General features: G+C 47.5%; 1 protein-coding gene across 1 annotated transcript in view; it reads left to right on the top strand.

Moving 5' to 3' along the window:
* The window catches only part of SUSD5 (sushi domain containing 5), a 63,705-nt gene extending 54,292 nt beyond the window's left edge, over nt 1–9,413 (top strand). Inside the window, exon 5 of the mRNA XM_056129568.1 lies at nt 8,026–9,413. Coding sequence (XP_055985543.1) covers nt 8,026–9,317 — 1,292 coding nt within the window. The 3' untranslated portion in view covers nt 9,318–9,413. The remainder of the gene's footprint in view (nt 1–8,025) is intronic.
* The last annotated feature ends 7,728 nt before the right edge of the window (nt 9,414–17,141 follow it).

The following is a 17,141-nucleotide window of genomic DNA, read 5'->3' as shown; positions in this document are numbered from 1 at the left end:
CAGGGCTGGAGCAATAGCACAGCGGGTAGGGCGTTTGCCTTGCACACGACAAACTCGGGTTCAATTCCCAGCATCCCTTATGGTCCCCTGAGCACTGCCAGGAGTAATTCCTGAGTGCAGAGCCAGGAGTAACTCCTGTGCATCACCAGGTGTGACCCAAAAAAAGAAAGAAAAAAGATTACCTTTATTATTTGGTAGACAATTCATATACCTTCTTAAATTCTATTCTATTTCCTCCTCCCAGCGGGGCTGGCTCTTGTTGAATGTTTTGAATCCTGGTCTGTGTGTGTCTGTGCAGGCACCCAAAGGGGCCCCTTGTCTACCTCTTTACCTTATTCTTTCCTCACTGCTGTTCTGAGCACTCAGGGAGAAACTTTTCACAGGAAGCACTCAGGGTGGGACCCCTTTGTCTTTTTAACAACTGGGAGTCACTTTTTCTTTTGACAAGTGGCCTCTCAAGCTTACTGCAGCTATTTTGAAAGTTGAGTTTGCTGTCCTGGCTGCATTTACACCTTCCTGCCTTTGGTTTTGTGCAGCTTTTATGTGTGGTGCCAGCGCATCCTTTGCCATGAATTTATTCTGCTGGAGATTCACAGTAACTGGAATAGGCGTCTTCCTGTCTTCCCCTCAGCTTCCTCCACTCCCTGGCCAGACCTGTTCCTTGTGGTTTCTGATTAATTTGGTTTTTATTTTTTTTTTGTTTAGTTCAAACATGAGGTTACTTCTGTCCGCATTTGATTCCTTAAAGCTAAGAAATTCCCATTTTCGTGTCATCCTAATTGAGCTCCCTTTCTTCAGGGTTTTATTTTCTGGCTCTCCTTTCTCATGAAGCTTTCTTTCTTGTTTGTTTTTACTTTGGGGGCCAAACTATCAATGCTTAGGGGTGACTCCTGGTTCTGCACTCAGGAGTCACCCCTGGCAAGGCTCAGGGGATCAAAGGAGTGCTGGGGATTGAACCCTGGTTGGTCACACGCAAAAGCAAGGGCCCTACCCATTGTACTCAGACCTCTTATGAAGCTTCTTGAGAAGCAGTGGAAAGATTTCTTTCTGTTCCTGCCACAGTTGTTTCTTCTCAGCCTGGATCTCTGCCTTTCCATGCATCTCCTCCCACCCAGATGGACAGGTAGCTGGATGCTCCAGAGGTATGAACGTCTACTCCCTGTTGGTTGGAAAAATCCTCGGCCCTATTTTCTCTTCAGAATTGACAGTGCGTCAAGATTTATTTCACCATCTGAGTCCTGGCATTTAGAATTTTTTCAAGAAGAATCAACCTGGTATTTGCTAGTTTGTTTCTCTCCACCTACTTCACTTCTCTCCAGGAATTATTGATTCTCCAATATTGCTTGTTTTTTTAAAATAGGGACCATAGTTGGCACTACTGGGGGTAGGCAAGCAGAGGGGGAGCTAAAGTGATAGGGATCAAACTCAAGGTCTAGCTTGTGATCTACCACTTGAGCCATATCCCAGCCCCAGCCCTCAGTAAAGACTTTGGAGTGTCTGGTTGGCTTTAGGAGTTTAGCCATGTTGCCCTTCTTTGCTTTGCTCCAGAATCTTCAGTGTTGACAATTGGTAGTTTTTGAAATTTGTTAAAATATATTGGACCCTTTTCTGTGTGAATGCTATCAGCAAAACCGTTTTTCTAATTTAAAAAGTTCTCATTCAGGGGCTGGAGCAATAACATAGTGGTTAGGGTGTTTGCCTTGCACGTGGCTGACCTGGGTTCAATCCCCGGCATCCCATATGGTCCCCAAGCACTACCAGGAGTAATTCCTGAGTGCAGAGCCAGGAGTAACCCCTGAGCATCATTGGGTGTGACCCAAAAAGCAAAATAAATAAATAAAAATAAAAAGTTCTTATTCAGACTGGATACAATCATTCATTGTATCTCATTCAGATAGCCAACTTGGGTACAATCCCTGGCACCCCATAGGGTTCTCTTGACCCCCACTAGGAGTGATCACTGAATGCAGAGTCAGGAGTAAGCCCTGAGTATGGCCAGTCTTTTGAGTATGACCTAAAACCTCCCCGCAAAAATTCATATTCTGGGCTGGGAGTAGAGCATTCACCTTGTGTGCATGAGACACTGGGTTTGATCCCAGAAACACACCATAATAACAGAGAAAATAATAATAATTTAAAAAAAAAACAAGGGACAGAGAGAACAAAATTGCTGGAGCACAGGTTTTGCCAGTTCCGTCCTGGGTACCACACAGTCCCCTGAGCACTGCTAGGTGTAACCCCTGAGCACAAAACCAGGACTAGCCCCCAAACACTGCTGGGCATGGCTCACAAACAAACAAACAAAAAGCCCACACACAATGACATAATGGATGGCGAAGGATATGTCCAGCCAACAGATTGCTCCTTCAAGTGTGGAGACACCTGCTTCAGGCCTCTCCTGTCCGTGAGAGGGACTGTGCTCTCTAGCCTCCACAGCACCAAGACTGGGGGACAGATGACAAATGGATCCTGTTTTGCAAAAATAATCCTTTGTCTCCGTGATAACATAGAATGCAACTGGTTTTGTTTGTTTTTTTGCATAGTACATTTTTTGCATATTAAACTGGTTGTGGCAGAATGAGGGCAAGATGGGAGTGGAACCTCTGCATCAGGACTCAATTTTTTTTTTATTAGTAAAACACCACGAGGTACAGTTGTAGACTTACAAATTTTTGTGCTTGGGTTTCAGTTGTACAATGATCGAATACCCATCCCTCCACCGGTGCCCATTCTCCACCACCACTAATCCCAGTATCCCTCCCACCCCCCTCAATTTTGACGGTGAAGGATCTCTTCTCTGCTTGATTATGACAAATATGCCAGCAGCTGGGGGGAGTTCTACCCGGGTGCCCTTTCAAGCTGATGGGAGCAGGAGATGGGGAAGAGAAGAATATTCTTAGGGGCCGGGCTGGAGCTGAATTTGCTCCCCGATGTGTGAGAGTGTGCCGGGGGGGGGGGGGGGCAGCTTTGTATGCAATGAGGGGATCAACTATGACCTGATTTCAGAGGATGCACGGGGTGTGAGAGGAGAGGATGGTTAGAGTAATTCATTCCATAACTCAGAAGAGAATTCATTGTCCATTTTTAATTTTTTGTTTTGTTTGTGTACTGGGAAGGCCTCAGGCAAATGAGGGCCGTGTTCTATGGCTGAGCCATTCCACCCCTGTCCCCCCCGCCCCCGCCAGTCCCACCTCTGCCCCGACATTTGTGCTTTGAAGCAGTGGATTTTCAGCCACCAGCCTGTCAGTAAGCCGGTGCTGCTCCAGGGCCTAAGAAGACTGAAAACCATGATTTTGGAGCACTGTGCTCCCAAATCAATCTTAGTTCTGAGTGGCTCTGCAGTGAGATGAAGAAACTGAATGATTATAGGTTTCTCCCAGTACTGTGTATTCCTGCACCATCATTCAAAAGTACCTTGGAGGGAGCCAGCGAGGGAGTAAAGCATGTGCCTTGCATACAGACACCCCCAGCTTCATCCCCAGCACCACATAAGTCCCCTGAGCCCTGTAAGGTGGCCCAGGTAATTCCGGGCCCCTCAGGGTCTGAGCAGAACCGCATCCCTGGGCTGAGCATTGAACCATAGTCACACCTAGCTGAGAATTACCAGGAGTCCCCAGGGGTCTCCTGAGTATGACTTGGGAGACTCCAAAAATCAAACCAATCAGAGCCCTACTTTGAGGGGCCCAGAGCAATAGTACATCAGGTAGGACATTTGGCTTGCATGCAGCAGACGCAGGATCTATCCTTGGCGTTCCATACGGTCCTCCTGAGCTTTGCCAAGAGTAACTCCTAAGCATCTCCGGATGTGACCCAAAAAGCAAAACAAACAAACAAAAACCCTGTTTTAAAAAATGTCCACAGCAGTTTGGACATCATGACACTCTAGGGGTGAGATAGATACCTTGGTTCCTGTCATCCAGTAGCTCATGGCTAGTACATGAGTTCATTTTGGTTTCATGGATTTATTGGGTTGGTTTTTGTTTTTGTGGGATTTTTTGTTTTGTTTTGTTTTTATTTTCTGCCTAGTATGCCACTCCCCACAAAGTTTGATGGCTTAATACAGCAATCATTTATTTAGCTCCATTTTTCTCTTGTGGGGTGGATTGATAGCAAGGCGGGTAGGGTTTTGGCTTGCATGCAGCCAACATGGCCAAACCAAGTTCGATTCCTCCGCTCCTCTTGGAGAACCTGGCAAGCTACCAAAAGTATCTCGCCCACACGACAAAGCCTGGCAAGCTACCCGTGACGTATTCAATATGCCAAACACAGTAACAAGTCTCACAATGTTACCTGGCCCCGCTCGAGCAAAATTGATGAACAATGGGAGAACAGTGACAGTGATTTTCTCTTGTGTCATCTGTTTGTTCTTGGCTCAGCTAAATTTTTCTACGAGTCTGGGCTGAGCTCACACAGGTGAGAAAGTCAGTATCAGGGTCAGTGAGAGCTAGCTGGATGAGGATGGCCTCTGTGAACACATTGCCCCTCTCTCCCACGTGATCTGTCAGCCTTCAGCAGCTGTCCCAGTTCTGGTGACCAGGTGGCTGAGTTCCAAGAGAGAAAGTGGAAGCAGGAAAGGCCTTTCCTTTATTTCAGTGACAAGGCCTGTTCAGATGCAAGAGACAGGCAATGTCATATCACTTCGTGAAAGGCAAAGCTATCCAGTCACAAAGGGACTTGGTGCAGCAGAGTAGAGCATTGTGAGTATCTGTGTCACCTCCCATAGTCAGACATCCGAGCACATTTTCTGAAGGACAGAGTTGCCTACCAACTCCAGCAGGGCTCAGTATAATGTATCTATTCTGGGTAAATTTGAGAAAAATTTTGTCATAGTGGTCTTTCGTTTCCTCTTGTTGTATATTAAAAAAGAGATGGTACTTAGGGCCAGAGTGATAGTACAGTGGGTAGGATGTTCACCTTGCCTGCAGTCATCCAGGGTTTGATTCCTGGCGTCCCATCTGGTCCTCTGAGCATGGCTAGGAGTAATTTCTGAGTGGAGAGCCAGGAGTAACCCCTGAGCATCTCCAGGTATGGCCCAAAATGCCTAAATAAATAGATAAATAAAATAAATCTGAAAGAAAGAAAGAAAGAAAGAAAGAAAGAAAGAAAGAAAGAAAGAAAAGATGGTACTTAAATGCAAAAACTAATTTTATTTTCAGTAGAGAAAGCCACATTCAACAGTGCGGGGAGATCATACAATGGGGGGCATAACAGGGGCTGCAGCATGCAGAGCTCTGGCCTTTAGAGCTCTCTCCAGCCTCAAGCCTGATGTTTATCCAGCAAAATAGCTGTGAACAGACTTTGCAATTCAACCTGATCTATCTCAAGACCAGGGGGTCCTGTTTCACATGCTCCGTGAAAGCAAAAACTGATTGTCCTGTTGGAGACCTGAAGCCCAGCCCAAGTAATGACAAAACAGTTCTCAGGGAAGTTTGTTGAGGGAGTAAATGGGTGCTGTACCTGGATGAGTGTGGGACAAGGCAAGAGGTGGTCTGAGAGAGCAGGGAGAGTGCAAGAGGAAGCCTGCTCCATGCTCAATGCTTGTATCTGACTTCTGTGAGCCCAGAAGAATGATCCAACCATCTGTTGCGCTTTCTGCCTGAGAATCTCTGGACGCCGTGGAGGGAAAGGTTTACTGACTGGCGTTTGCTAAGCATACGGCCTACATGCTATTGACATTTATTAGCAATGTTTGCTCTTCACCCGCTGCTTTTCATTTTTGACTGAAGGTTTAATAGCAGATCAGAAGGATTTTTAATTTTATTTATAATTCTGAGCCACTCAGTCATCAAGCTACGGAATCTTATTCTTCAAAGACCACTAGAAAGAAGCCAAATGTCCAGGAATACACCATGGGATACCCCAACATTCCATTCAGACCTTAATCCTAGAACTCTTTGCATTTGTATTTTCCAAGTTGCAAAATGAAGTGTCTTTTTATTTTTGGTTTTGGTTGGGGGGGAGGTGTTGGTTAAATTTATTTTTGTTTTATTTCTTTAGCGGAATATAGTACAAACATACAGTGTTTGTCTTCCTCCATCTGGCTTAAATCACAGCATAATGCCCTCTAGGCCCATCCATGTTATTTTTTTTATCCGTTTGAGGGCTATATCCAGTGGTGCTCAGGAAGCTATTCCAACTGCAGAGCTAGGGACCACTCATGGAAATGCTTAGGGGACCATATGGTGCGAGGGACAGAACCTGGAGTTTATGCATGCAAAGCATGTGCTGTAGCCCACTGAACTATCTCCCAGCCCAGGATTTGTTTGTTTGTTTGTTTGTTTGTTTGTTTTTATAGCTGAGCAGTATTCTAATATGTGCATAGATGTCCATCAGTCAGTGGGCATTTAGGTTGTTCCCCATTGTTGGCTATGGTAGATAAATGCTGCAATTACCACAAATCCCTGCCAATTTGTATTTTTGTATTTTCTGGGTAAATACCCAGAAATGGGACGACTACATTGTGTGGAATTTCTACTTTAAAAAAAATTTTTTTTAGATAGACTCACACAGAACGTGCTCTTTTGTGCCTGGCTTCTTTGGCTTAACTGTGGGATGCATCCCCGTCATTGTGGGAAGCGATGGTTGGTTCATTTTCATTGATGTGCAGATTTTCATTGTACAAATAGACTATGATGTAAGTGTGAGTTCTGCAGTTAATGAACATTAGAGCTGCCTCCAGTGTGGAGTTCTTCTGAACATTTTCCTGCCTGCCTTTTGGTACCCATACGCACACATAACCGTGGAGTATATATTTAGGAATAGAGCATATGTTCCATTTTAGTAGCAGTGCCCAGACAGCTTTTCACCGTGCCTGCTCCAAGTCACACTCCCCACAACAGCACCACACATGCACAAGCTTGTCAACACTAGATGTCAATCTGTTTAATTTTAGCCATTCTGGTGCTATGTGATGGTATCGTAATATGGCTGTAATTAGCATTTCTCTCGCACTAATGAATTTGAGCATCTTTATGCATGTTTGATGACTATTTAGATATCTTTTTGGTGATGTGCTGACTCAAGTATCTTGCCAGCTTTTCAATGGCTTCTCTGCCTATTTATTTTTGATTGGTAGGAGTTCTTCATAAATAAATACTGGGTATTAGTCCTTTGGAGTTTACCTTCAACTCCGCACTTGTATTTTCTTTATTTATTTTTTTAATTAAATCACCATGCGATACAGTTACAAAGTTGTTCATGATTGGGTTTCAGTCATACCATGTTCCAACATCCACCACTGTACATTTCTCACCACCAATATCCCATTTCCCTGCCTCCACCTACCCCCAGACTGCCTCTACAGTAGGCACTTTGTCTCTTTCTCTTTCTCTCTCTTTCTCTCTTTCTGTCTCTTTATCTCTCTCTCTCTCTCTCTCTCTCTCTCTCTCTCTCTCTCTCTCTCTCTTTGGGCATATGGTTTACAATACAGGTACTGAAAGTTATCAAGTATATCCCTTTACATACTTTCAGCAATCATTGAAATTGATTGATTTCCCAGAGTGATCATTCCCTCCTATTGTTGTCATAGTGATCCCTATTTTATCCTAACTGTCCTCTCCCCCCAACTTGTGGCAAGCTTTCAACTGTGAACTGTTTGTTGCTGGTATATAGAAATATAAAAGATATTTCCTATTGACTTTGGACCCCATATCCATGATAAACTAGCAGGTTAACTGTAATTGTATGTGTCCTTTGGGTTTGTCTGAGATACACAAAACATTTCATCTGTAAATGACAGTTTTATTTCATCTATTCCCATCTCCTTTTCATTTCCCTTTCTCTTCTTTTTTGTGGGTGGAAAGGGAGGGTGTGGGCCACACCTAACTATGCTCAGGGGCTTTTCCTGGTTCAGTGCTCAAGAGAGACCCTTGGCAGTGCTCAGGTGACCATATGTGGTGCTGTGGATTCAGACCAGGTTTGGCAGGATAAAAGGCAAGTGCTCTAATCATTGTACTATCTCTGTGGCCCCTCCTTTTCCTTTCTTGTGTTCTGCTTATTCTGATGTCTTCTCCTCTTTCCTTCCAGATGAGGCTGAGGCACACATTGACTATGAAGAAAATTTCCCTGATGATAGATCCGTGTCGTTCAGAGAACTCATGGAGGATTCCCGGACAGAGGAGGAAGAGGACAGGAGTCAGGCAGAGGCATCTGAGGAGGCCTCCAAACGAGACCACCTGGTCTCCACCGCTGCAGGGAGAGAAAACAGGGCCCGGGATTCGACCTTTGTACCCACAATGGGCTGGCCCAGAGCTGGGAGCAATGTCCCCACAGCCCTGCCAGGGCCCCAACCAAACCAGAAGTACTTGTTCTGGTTTCCTGCCGAGACCTTCCACAAGCCCGAGTTGGAAAAGGGGGTGAATGATGACACCAAAAAGCTCTTGCCTGCTGGAGACAACCACAGTGGCCTCACACTGGCCACCAGTGAGCTGGAGGCCGAGGTGGCCTCAAACAGCTCTGTCACTCTCTCAGGGACATTTGCGGGGAGGAATGACAGCAGGGCTGGGGACTCGATGGTGAGCAGCAGTGACGAGTCCTGGTTAGATGGCTACCCTGTGACGGACAGTGCGTGGAGGAAGACAGGAGCTGAGGAAGAGGAGGAAGAAGACGGGGACAAGGGGGATGGGTCAGTAGGGCTGGAGGAAAGTGTCCTCGTTACTCTCACCCAGCCCATTCTCGTGGGAGTCAAGAAGCCCCAGAGTTCCACCCTCACGCCAGGTGTGGACACGACCCGTCATTCACTTCTTCCATCCCAAATATTCGACTTAGAAGCTTTGGCCCTCACTCCTGTAAACATGTCTGACACCACAGGCCCTGGCAGGGGGGACGGTGACTTGAAGCAGTCAACTCTCCCTTGGAGCTTGACCACCGAGAAGTCTTCCGCACCCACCCTTGCCTCTGAACTCACCGCCTCCGCCCTGGACACAGGCACCGTCGTCCAGCAGATGCCTCGCCACGTTCCCTCCACCCTCGTGGTGGCCACCCAGATGCCCGTGGAGAGCACATCCCCGGAGGCCCAGGACAGCTTCCCCTACCTGCTCTCCGAGGACTTCCTGGAACAGGAAGGCCCAGGCCCACAGGCAGGTGAGGAGCTTCTCCCGACCCTGAAGCCCTGCTTTGGGGAGGAGTGTCCCAACCTCAGCCGAGGCCCCGTCATCGCCACCGTTGTCACCGTCCTGTGTCTGCTGCTGCTCCTGGCAGGGGTGGGGGCCGTGTGGGGCTACCGCAGATGCCAGCACAAGAGCTCGGTGTACAAGCTGAACGTGGGCCAGCGGCAGGCTCGGCACTACCACCAGCAGATCGAGATGGAGAAGGTCTAAGCTGCCCCCTGAGGGAGCAAGGCCACAGCCTCTGGGGAGGAAGAGGTGGCGCGTAGTTCCCACAGATAAACACTCAGCATCCACACCACCAGCAGGGTGCCTGCCAAAAGGGCGCCTCTGTATCCTTTCTTGAGTCTCTGTTTCAGAGGCTGAGAAGTGTTTCTGGAGGCACCTGGCAGGGCAAGAAGTCCTGTGTGCCCCCTCACACCCATCACTGTCTCCTCCACTGTCTGCCCAAGGAGGAATTGCACTAATCCAAGACCCATGCTTGGGCCCTCGTGCCAACAGGAGGTCAGAACTCACCTCTTGCTTCATTGTACTCTCTACTTCTCTCCTTCTTCTTCTTTTAAAAGAAATAACTTACTCTGGGACCTGAATATTTCAAAAAGATGGGCGAAATGGAGCCACCAAGAGCAGTGTTTTGTTAGGATGTTGGGAAATGTGCTAATACAAGAATAATGGGCTAGGGGCCGGAGCGATAGGACAGTGGGGAGGGCGTTTGCCTTGCATGCGGCCAACCGGGTTCATTCCCTGGCATCCCATATGGTCCCCCGAGCACCACCAGGAGTGATTCCTGAGTGCCAAGCCAGGAGTAACTCCTGAATATTGCTGGGTTTGACCCAAGAAGCCTAAATAAATAAATTAATTAAATAATGGGTTATTTCCTCTTAGGGTTGAGATGTTGCTGAGGACAGAGGAGCCCCAAGAACCAGGACATCATCTAGATGCTTTGGGGGTTTTTATCCAATTGAGATTAGAGTCCATGTAAGATGGATATTTTAATGGGGGGTGGGGAGGGTGGGGCGCACACTGGGAAGAAGAGAGGCTTCCTACATACTGACCTCGCTTGCCTCCCTTCTGTAGACAGTCCATCCTTTCTAAATGACAAAGTCACCTTTGTGCCTGGAAGCACTGTCTCGTATCTCTAGCGGTGCCTAGTTGTCCTTGACTAGTGCTAGCCTAGAAATGTCTTTGTATTCTTGCTCTATGTCAGAGATCCCAGGATAAGTTTATCAATGGGTAGCTACATAATAAAGAAGTAGAGGAATCATCAAAGAATAGGAGACGATCTAGGCCCACCAAAGCTTCACTTTGTGGTGGAAGTTGGGACTCCATGAGCACAGAATGAATCCGGGGAGAATACATCCTGGCTGGCGGGCATGCCCCATTCACAGTCCCTAGTATCAGTTATGACAATGGACCTCCAAGCATGGTAGTCCTGAGACCTGCAGCACCCATACAACCAGGGGACTCACTAGTCATGTAAGGGATCAAGTGCCATCCCAGTCTTAGGAAACAGAAATGAGTTGGGGACAACCAGGTTATTCTGAGACACTTAAGTCTGAGTCTGAGGCACAGAGACCAAGGAACTTCTGTGACCTGCATAGAATCAGATGTAACCAGAGCTCTGCAGCCCTCACATCCCTCACCAGTGGTCTCCCCTTATTGGTGCAGAAACGCAATCTGTTTTTCTGGTAGAAGGCATCTTCTTAGACAGTTGTTTTCAGTGGTGAAAAGTGAAGGCAATACAGCCCTTACCAGAGTCTCAAGCATTGTTATGTGGCCCGAGAGAGGTCCTGCTCTTTCTCACAGTGGAACTCTTTATCGGTGGTGTTTTCCCGAGGAAGAAAAATTTTATAAGATACTTTCTACTCTGTCCCCTCTTTTTTGATTCGATCCTTGGGAAAGGAATAGGCTGATGGGCCGTAAAGGTGGTACAGCATCAGAAAGACCTAGTGCCTAGACCTAGGTCAAATGAAGACCCGAAGGTAACAAGTGGAATAGCTGTGCATCCAATCAATAGAACAATAGGAATGAGATGCTGTCTGCATGTAGCCAAAGCGAAACACAACAGAATAAAAGCCAGAGATTTTATGTATTTATACATTTAGGTTCTTTCCTAATCTTTTACAAGATCACTTTTCTGTTTTTAACTATATAAGATAATCTCCATGTCAACCACCGGGATCATGTTGTTCACTGTTCAACTATTGTAATAACCCAAGAACACTGACTTAATGCCAAGGCAAAAATAAGTAATATTAATACAAATGTATTAATAAATTTTACCAATATATTAATACATGGGCTGGAGCGATAGCACAGCGGGTAGGGTGTTCGCCTTACAAGCGGCCAACATGGCCGACCCGAGTTCGATTTCTCCGCCCCTCTCGGAGAGCCCGGCAAGCTACCGAGAGTATTCAATATGCCAGACACAGTAACAACAAAGTCTCCAATGGAGACGTTACTGGGCCCGCTCGAGCAAATCGACGATCAACGGGAGGGCCTTTACCTTTACCTTTTATTAATACATGTAAAAATTATATTTTGTAAAAATGAACTGCAAAATAAACCCAATACATTTAAGTTTTTATTGGTTTGATGTCATCTAAATTAATGTCACAGGATCTAAACATCTGTGCAGAAAAGTAACAATGCAATGCTGTATGTAAGTAAAACTAAATTGTTGGGACGCATGTGCTGAGGCTTATGAAAACTGGCAGGAGAGAGCACCCATTAACACAAAGCTTCTGAAATATTTAAAATAAATAATTCTTTCCTCCAACAGTTGCATAATGTCATTTTTTTTTTTTTTTTTTTTTTTTTTTTAGAAAATGATTCTCCTGGGGCCAGAGCAATAATACAGCGACAAGGGTACTTGTCTTGTCTTAGACATGGCAAATCCGGGTTTGATCCCGAGCACCCCATACAGTCCCCTGAGCCCTACCAGTAGTGATCCCAGAGCTCAGAGCCAGGAGTAAACCCTGAGCACTGCCAGCTATGGCCCCAAAACAACAAAAACCGATTCTCCAGTAATCTTGATTGGCATCGCTGTTTAAGGACCCAGAGAGATAGTACAGTGGGTAAAGCACACAGCCAACCGAAGTTCAATCCCCAGGACCCCATATGATTCCCAGAGCCTGCCAGGAGTAAGCCCTGAGCACCAGGTGTGGCACAAAAAAAAAGAACAGAACAAAAAGATAGCTCTGTTTAAGCTTGTTGCCTGCTGAAGCAGGAATTTAGTCAGGTCTACAGCCTTCCCCTTCCTCCTCTCCCCTCCCTCCTCCTCACACCCAACAGAAAGCCCAGGACCTCACTCACTCTAAGTGTGGGTCCTGGGCCAGCAAGACAGGTATCCTTCGGGAGCTTGTTAGAAATTAAGTATCTCTCGGCCTCTTCCCTGACCTGCTGGCCCAGCATCTAAATTTAACACAATGCGGGGAGCATGAAATGAATTTCGACATGTACCAGCTCAAGAGATCAGAACCGACTCAATGCTCAAAAGAATCACTAAACAAGACCAAATCACAAAAGTATGGGAAGGGCAAGAGACCCTCAAGAGGCATCAGAGGGCTGTTAAAGAGAGGAGAACTTCGCAGGAGCTTGGGCTCAGGAAGGCTGCCCTGGCCCAACTCGGGCCTAAAGGAAGCAGAATGTTGCCAGACCCACACCTCTTCTGAACCGCTCTGAATTCTCTTGCCTGAACAATACAGCAACCACCCAGCAACCATGGAAAGTCAGGGTGAATGAGGGACAATATCAACCATAGGGTAAGGCCCCTGGAGTACAGGGCAGGATGGAAAAGAAATATGAGAAGTGGAGACTGGAGTGAGAGTATAGGGGGCAAGACATTTGTCCTGCATGCGGCCAACTTGGGTTCAATCCCCAGGACCCTATACGGTTCCCCAAGCCTACCAGGAGTGACCCCTAAACACAGAGCCAGGAGTAAGCCCTGACCACTGCCTAGTGTGGCCCAAGCTCCCCACCCCCCAAAAAGAGAGAGGTCTTGGAGGAGCAAATGGAGAGAAGCAACTCGGAAGCTGTTGGCTGCAATCTGGTCTGCTCAACTTCCTCTCCACACCCATGAGCATGAGGAGCTCCCCCGAGCTAAACAGTGTCACAGATATTGATGCCCACCCAGATCCCCTTTACTACACAGTGAACTGTCCTCCAGCAGCCCTGGTGGCTACTAACACACTCATAATCACACGCAGACAACTGCCTTGGCCCAGGGAGATTCTCCCCTTAGGACTTAGGCCCACCCTCTGCCTGGCCAACCTCCTGGGCAGCAGGAGCCGGTGTCCACTGAGACCTTATACTAGCTGGCTCCTTACAGCTTTCCTTGTGCACCTTCTCTCAAGTCCTCCAGCCCTTGCACAAGACTAGGCTTCAAAGGATTCCCACCTATGCCATCCATCAGCTGTCAAACTCTTTGGCCCTACATGGCTGCTCCATTTCAGAGCAGACTTTCCACGGGGTCCTCTGAGACCCAGAAAAACCCTCTGTCCTCCACCTCTTGTAACAGCAGGGGTTTCAGTCTCCACTCCATGCTTCTCTATCTCAGCACCGGTTGATTCCTTACAGCTTCCATCTGCCTCTTTCTATTTGAGGTTCTTTCTCCTGCCTGTCCAGCAGTGCCACACACGCAGCTTTGGTAGTGGCCAGCAGGCCTGCCCGAGCCTGCTGTTTTTAGTCCTTGTTTGAAGGAGGAACTATTCTATCATGTCTCAGATATTGGCAGGAATGAGCCAGCCCATCAGAGCCAAAGCAGGCCCTGGATTCCAAATATTTTTCCTCGGGGGCTCCCATATCTGAGAGAAACTTCTGGGGAGGAGTGAGCCTCTGCCTCTAGAAAGACTCCTGATGAGTACTTGGCAGATAAACACCACCCCCACCTCCCCCACACACCCCACACACACACACACGCTCTAGTACCCCCTGTGAGATCTTATGCAGTTTGGGATGAGGACACTGTATGCTAGATGAGCAGCAGACATCTCAGGACAGGAAACAGAACATGTTATAAACATGCAACCTGGCATAACTGAGTGTGGTTAAGACATTCCCATCCAGGGGGGAAAGAAAGAACGGGGGACAGGTAGAGAACTAGAATAGTAGATAAAGCACTTGCCTTGCATATAGCCAGCCCAGGTTTCATCCCCTGTACTCCACAGAGACTCTTGAAGCCACCAGGAGTGATCCTGCGTACAGAGCCAGGAGGATAAGCCCCGAGTACACCTGAGTGTGGGCCTCCACCCACAACACACACACACACACACACACACACACACACACACACACACAAGATTGCTGAAGCAATAGCAAAGCAGGGAATAGGGCGTTTACCTTGCACACAGGCAACCCAGGTTCTATCCCCAGAACCACATATGATCCCCCAAGTCCCACCAGGAGTGAGCCCTGAGCACAGAGTCAGGAGTCAGCGCTGAGCACTGCCAGGTGTTATTCTTCTCAAAACAAAATAAACCCCCACCCCCAAAAAAGAGAACAAGCAAATAACATTAAATGATTTTTTTTTAAATTTTGTGCCATGCCTGGTGGTGCCCAAGAGCTCCTCCTGTCCGTGCTCAGACCACATGCAGTACTGAGCACTGCACTGCACTGTAGCATTATCTTCCCATTGTTCATCGATTTGCTTGAGCCGGCACCAGTAACATCTCACAACAAATTGTGAGACTTGTTGTTACTATTTTTGGCATATCAAATACGTCACGGGTAGCTTGCCAGGCTTTGCCAGGCAGGTGAAATACTCTCGGTAGCTTGCCAGACTCTCCGAGAGGAGCAGAGGAATCGAACCCAGGTCGACCAAGTGCAAGGCAAACGCCCTACCCACTGTGCTATAGTTACTGAGCACTGAACCTGGGTTATTTAGGTGCAGGGCAAGCACCCTACCCACTGTCCTATCTCTCTGACCCCTTATTGTCATTTTCCCAAAATCTCTTTTCTTTCAACCATCTCCCAAGCCCTCAAGTCCCACAAGAGTGAGATTGTACATCTCTGCCCAACCCAAGAAGGGGAGGTAGAAGGACATCAGCCACGGTGGATCTTGTGGCTGCCCCTCCTCTAGTGGGCCTCGAGACTCCAGGGTTGATCCCGTAGCTGTGGGCCAGGTGGTTCCATCTCTCCCGTCTTTCCTTGTAAGAAAGGGCACCAGTAGCTCACCCGCTCAGCTCCAAGAAGACTGTGAGCCAACTCATTTATTTAGCAGCCACGGAAGACACATAGCTGTGTGTACGAGGTGCCCAAGGGTGAGGTGCTTGCCTAAGGGGTCCGGGCGCCTGTCTTGAGAGGGAGCTTCTCCACGAGGGCACAATGCCCAGCTCTGGACGTTTGTTTGGGGCTAGGAGTGGGTCAGTCCAGGCAAAGCCTGGCTGTTGTGGAGTCATCCCTGATGGGTCCCATGCCATCGAACGAGGTAGGGAAGTGCCTTGCCCGGCTGCAGGCACAGGAAATCCAATGTACAAAACCTTTGGCTGATGCTTATTTAAGGTTCCTTTCCTTCCCCTCCTCCCGCCTTGCATAGAGTTTAAACTCTCCACACTAGGTCATTCAAGCCTGGACTTAGCAGAAAAAAGAAGTCGCTGTTTGAGGGATGGCAGATGATCAAGAGTTCAGACAGCTGCGATGAAGGATTAGTTGTGGGTTTTCTCAGTACCTCGCTACGAACTATGCCACCGCCCCAAGCCCAAACACTATTAAGTGAGAATGTTTTCGCTGGCACTTGGCCACTTTTCCCCCACAGTTTAAGTATTGAATTTTTTTTTCAAACTGAAGTAGCTTAGGTTTACAGCTCACATTTTAAAACTTAAAAACCTTATTTCCATAAATGTGGGCAGAAACCGACCCCTGTTTATTCCACCGGCAGTCATAATAAACGCTTTCCCATCGACAGCCTAACAAATCATTTTCTGTTTGCCACTGAGTTGGGCTCAATAAAATTTTTGTGCTCTGAAAAATGAAAATCTGAGCGAGAGCTCCTGAGAGCCACATTGCCAAAGACAGCCGCGGTGGTTTCTCCTGGCTCTCAGAGGTGAGCCCGATAGGTTAGTGGCAAGTCCTAGAAAAGACAGATGCACCCTTTATCTTCTTCAGACAGGTTCCAAGCCCCACGTGGGTGTCTGGGAGCACCAAAACCATGCAGTGTTTCTGTTTTACAGTTCAAATGTAAGTTAGAAATTAGGCAGACTGACAATGAGACCAATCCTAAAAAACATGCATGCAGGAAAGCTATGTCAATGTGGTCTTTCTCTCTTACACTATTTTCTTACAGCCAGTATTTTCAGACCCAGTGGACCACAGGGAACTGAAACCACAAACAGAGGCCTGGGACAATATTTGTTAATTGATTATGTCAGTGTAGGAGACATGATCATAGTTACTTTCATTTTTTTTCTTGCTTTTTGGGTCACACCTGGCAATGCTCAGGTGTTCTCCTGGTTCTGCACTCAGGAATTACTCCTGGCAGTGCTCAGGGGACCATATGGGATGCTGGGAATTGAACCTGGGTAGGCCGCATGCAAGGCAAATGCCCTATCTGCTGTGCAATGGCTCCAGCCTTCATTCATTTCTTTACTTTGGTTTACTTTGGTTTTGGGATCACATGCCATGGTGCCTGGGGGCTACTCCTCGGCTGTGTTTGGGGAACCATGTGATGTTGGGGATCAAACCATGCTCTGAGCCATTGAGTCATCTCTCTGGCCCCAAAGAGTCCCCTGGAAACACAGGGCTGGAGAGCTACTAAAGGGGTTCAAAGCCTTGCACTCAGCTCACCCAGGTTCAATCTCTGGCACCGCATAGGGTTCCCTGATCCCCACCAGAAGTGATCCCTGGGTGCAGCGCCAGAAGTAAGCCCTGAACATCACCAGGTATGGCCCGAAATAAAACAATAAGCCCCGCAGACACACAAAGCTCCCCTCAGCCCTTCACTCTGAGTGTCCAGCATGAATGATTAGAGATAGCACCTTAGATTCTTTCCTGGGGGTTTTTGTCAGTGATCCGCTTCTCGAAAACCCAGAGGACACCTGG

Source organism: Sorex fumeus, unplaced genomic scaffold (genome assembly GCF_029834395.1).
Source record: "Sorex fumeus unplaced genomic scaffold, SorFum_2.1 ptg000072l, whole genome shotgun sequence".
In the NCBI taxonomy this organism is placed as follows: domain Eukaryota; kingdom Metazoa; phylum Chordata; class Mammalia; order Eulipotyphla; family Soricidae; genus Sorex; species Sorex fumeus.
Note: the sequence above shows the minus strand (reverse complement) of the source record. Positions and strands in the feature narration are given on the sequence as shown.